The sequence below is a fragment of the Cebus imitator genome, unplaced genomic scaffold (assembly GCF_001604975.1).
Source record: "Cebus imitator isolate Cc_AM_T3 unplaced genomic scaffold, Cebus_imitator-1.0 Scaffold343, whole genome shotgun sequence".
NCBI lineage: Eukaryota > Metazoa > Chordata > Mammalia > Primates > Cebidae > Cebus > Cebus imitator.
The window spans coordinates 863,395-865,611 of NW_016107658.1; the positions used below are offsets into that span (position 1 = coordinate 863,395).

At 43.1% G+C, this 2,217-nt stretch overlaps 1 protein-coding gene across 1 annotated transcript in view; it reads left to right on the top strand.

Annotated features, from left to right (window-relative positions):
- XKRX (XK related X-linked) overlaps positions 1–2,217 on the top strand; it is a 16,376-nt gene that overhangs the window by 6,492 nt on the left and 7,667 nt on the right. Inside the window, exon 2 of the mRNA XM_017505859.2 lies at positions 33–301. Within this exon, the coding sequence (XP_017361348.1) occupies positions 33–301 (269 nt within the window). The remainder of the gene's footprint in view (positions 1–32; positions 302–2,217) is intronic.

Here is a 2,217-nt window from a genome sequence, read left to right on the forward strand (position 1 = left end):
AGTTAAGTTCCCATGATGCTTTACTTCTGCAGATGTTTGGAGGCCATGATTAAGTACCTCACACTGTGGAAGAAAGAGGGGCAGGAGGAGCCCTACGTCAGCCTCACCCGAAAGAAGATGCTAATAGATGGCGAGGAGGTGCTGATAGAATGGGAGGTGGGCCACTCCATCCGGACTCTGGCTATGCACCGCAATGCCTACAAACGTATGTCACAGATCCAAGCCTTCCTGGGCTCAGTGCCCCAGCTGACGTATCAGCTCTATGTGACCCTGATCTCTTCAGAGGTCCCCCTGGGTAGAGGTGAGTGGGGTCAGAAAAGGGGAGGGCTCCAGTTAAATCAAGGGTCTCAGAAGTCTAGACCCAAGCTGTCTAATATACTGGCCATTAGCTTCATGTGGCTATTTAATTTAAAATTAAATAAAATTAAAAACTTCCTCATTAATACTAGCTACATTTGTTCTCCGTAGCCATACGTGGCTAGCAACTACTGTATTGGGTGGCACAGGTATAATAAACATTTCCATCATCACAGAAAGTTCTATTGGACAGCACTGGTAGATAGTCAAAGAACTTGTGGAGTCAGACATCTCAAGCCTGCCAGATTTCTTAAACAGGTGAGCTGTTTAGACCAAAAATGTCACAGATAAACCTTCTCTGCGCCCAGAAAATGCTAGTAATACCAGCAGTCAGTAGGATGTTTTCCCTTGCCCAAAATGTTTAAATTATGCTGTTAGTTGTTTTGTTGGTTTAGGGATGGCAGTCTTTAGTAAGAGGTTCCCAAATAGTACTGATCATCAGAATCATGTGATGAGCTTCTTTTTGAAATTATATCTGCTCCCCAGACTTGAATCAATCTTAGAGTGTGGGGGGACCAGGAATATGTATTTCTAAAAAGTACCCCAGTTGGTTTTGAACAGCCACATTTTGGGAACCAGTGATTTAATCATTTTTGCTAATGCCAGTGGAGAGAAAGAAAAGGAGCGTGGGGTGAATATTAATGAGAGTCAGTTCTGGTTCAATTTCTGACCTTCACTATGATCTTTGGAGGAAGTTACAAAGCAATCACTGACCTAATTTCCCACTTGTAAAAGAGGGATCCTGAAATGAGTAAGACCTCTAGCAGAAGATGAAATGTGAGTCAGTGTTTTCAAAGTTGAGAGAAACTGTTGTTAATGAATTTTAACAGCCTGACATTTGCTTCACCTGTTTGGGCAGGTGCTGGTATAGGTGTGGGTATAGCTTTGGACCATTTCCTTTTTATTAGATTCTGACCCTGTTTGGCAGAGTCCCATGTATCAAAGAAGGTAAGGAGGAAATTTGCCCTCTTTTATCTTTTTTCACCATTAAGAATTGTTCTTCAAGTTCTATTGGTTTTGAAGCTTTTCACATATATTCCTAGTAGTTTGAGGGGAAAACTCTTTGGAAATGATGATGCTTTTCCTTCTGAGAATTTTGAAGGTCATCAAATCATCTAATAAAAATAGGTGTACATTACAGCTGGGTGCAGTGACTCATGTCTGTAATCCTAGCACTTCGGGAGGCTGAGGCAGGTGGATCACTTGAAGCCAGGAGTTTGAAACCAGCCTAGCCAACATGGTGAAACCCTATCTCTGCTAAAAATGCAAAAAAAAATCAAGGCCAGGCATAGTGGCTGACGCCTGTAATTCCAGCACTTTGGGAGGCTGAGGCAGGTGGATTGCCTGAGGTCAGGAGGTTGAGACCAGCCTGGCCAACATGCGAAACCCTGTCTCTACTAAAAATACAAAAATTAGCCGGGCATGGTGGCGTTTGCCTATAATCCCAGCTACTTGGGAGGCTGAGGCATAAAAATCACTTGAACCTGGTAGCCAAGATCACGCCATTGCACTCCAGCCTGGGTGACAGAATGAGACTCTGTCTCAAAAAAAGAAAAAAATCAGCCAGGCGTAGTAGCAGAAGCCTGTAACCCTAGCTACTTGGGAGGCTGAAGCAGGAGAATTGCTTGAACCTGGGAGGTGGAGGTTGCAGTGAGCTGAGACTGCGCCACTGCACTCCAGCCTGGGCAACAGAGCAAGACTCCCATCTCAGAAATAAATTAATTAAAAAAATAAGTATATATTACAAAAGTAATACTTGCACAAACTGACCTACAAGTAATTGTATATGCACAGAAAATTTCTAGAAAACTATACAAGAAACTACCTCTGCGGAGTGGGAATGAAAAGTCAGCAGTCTTA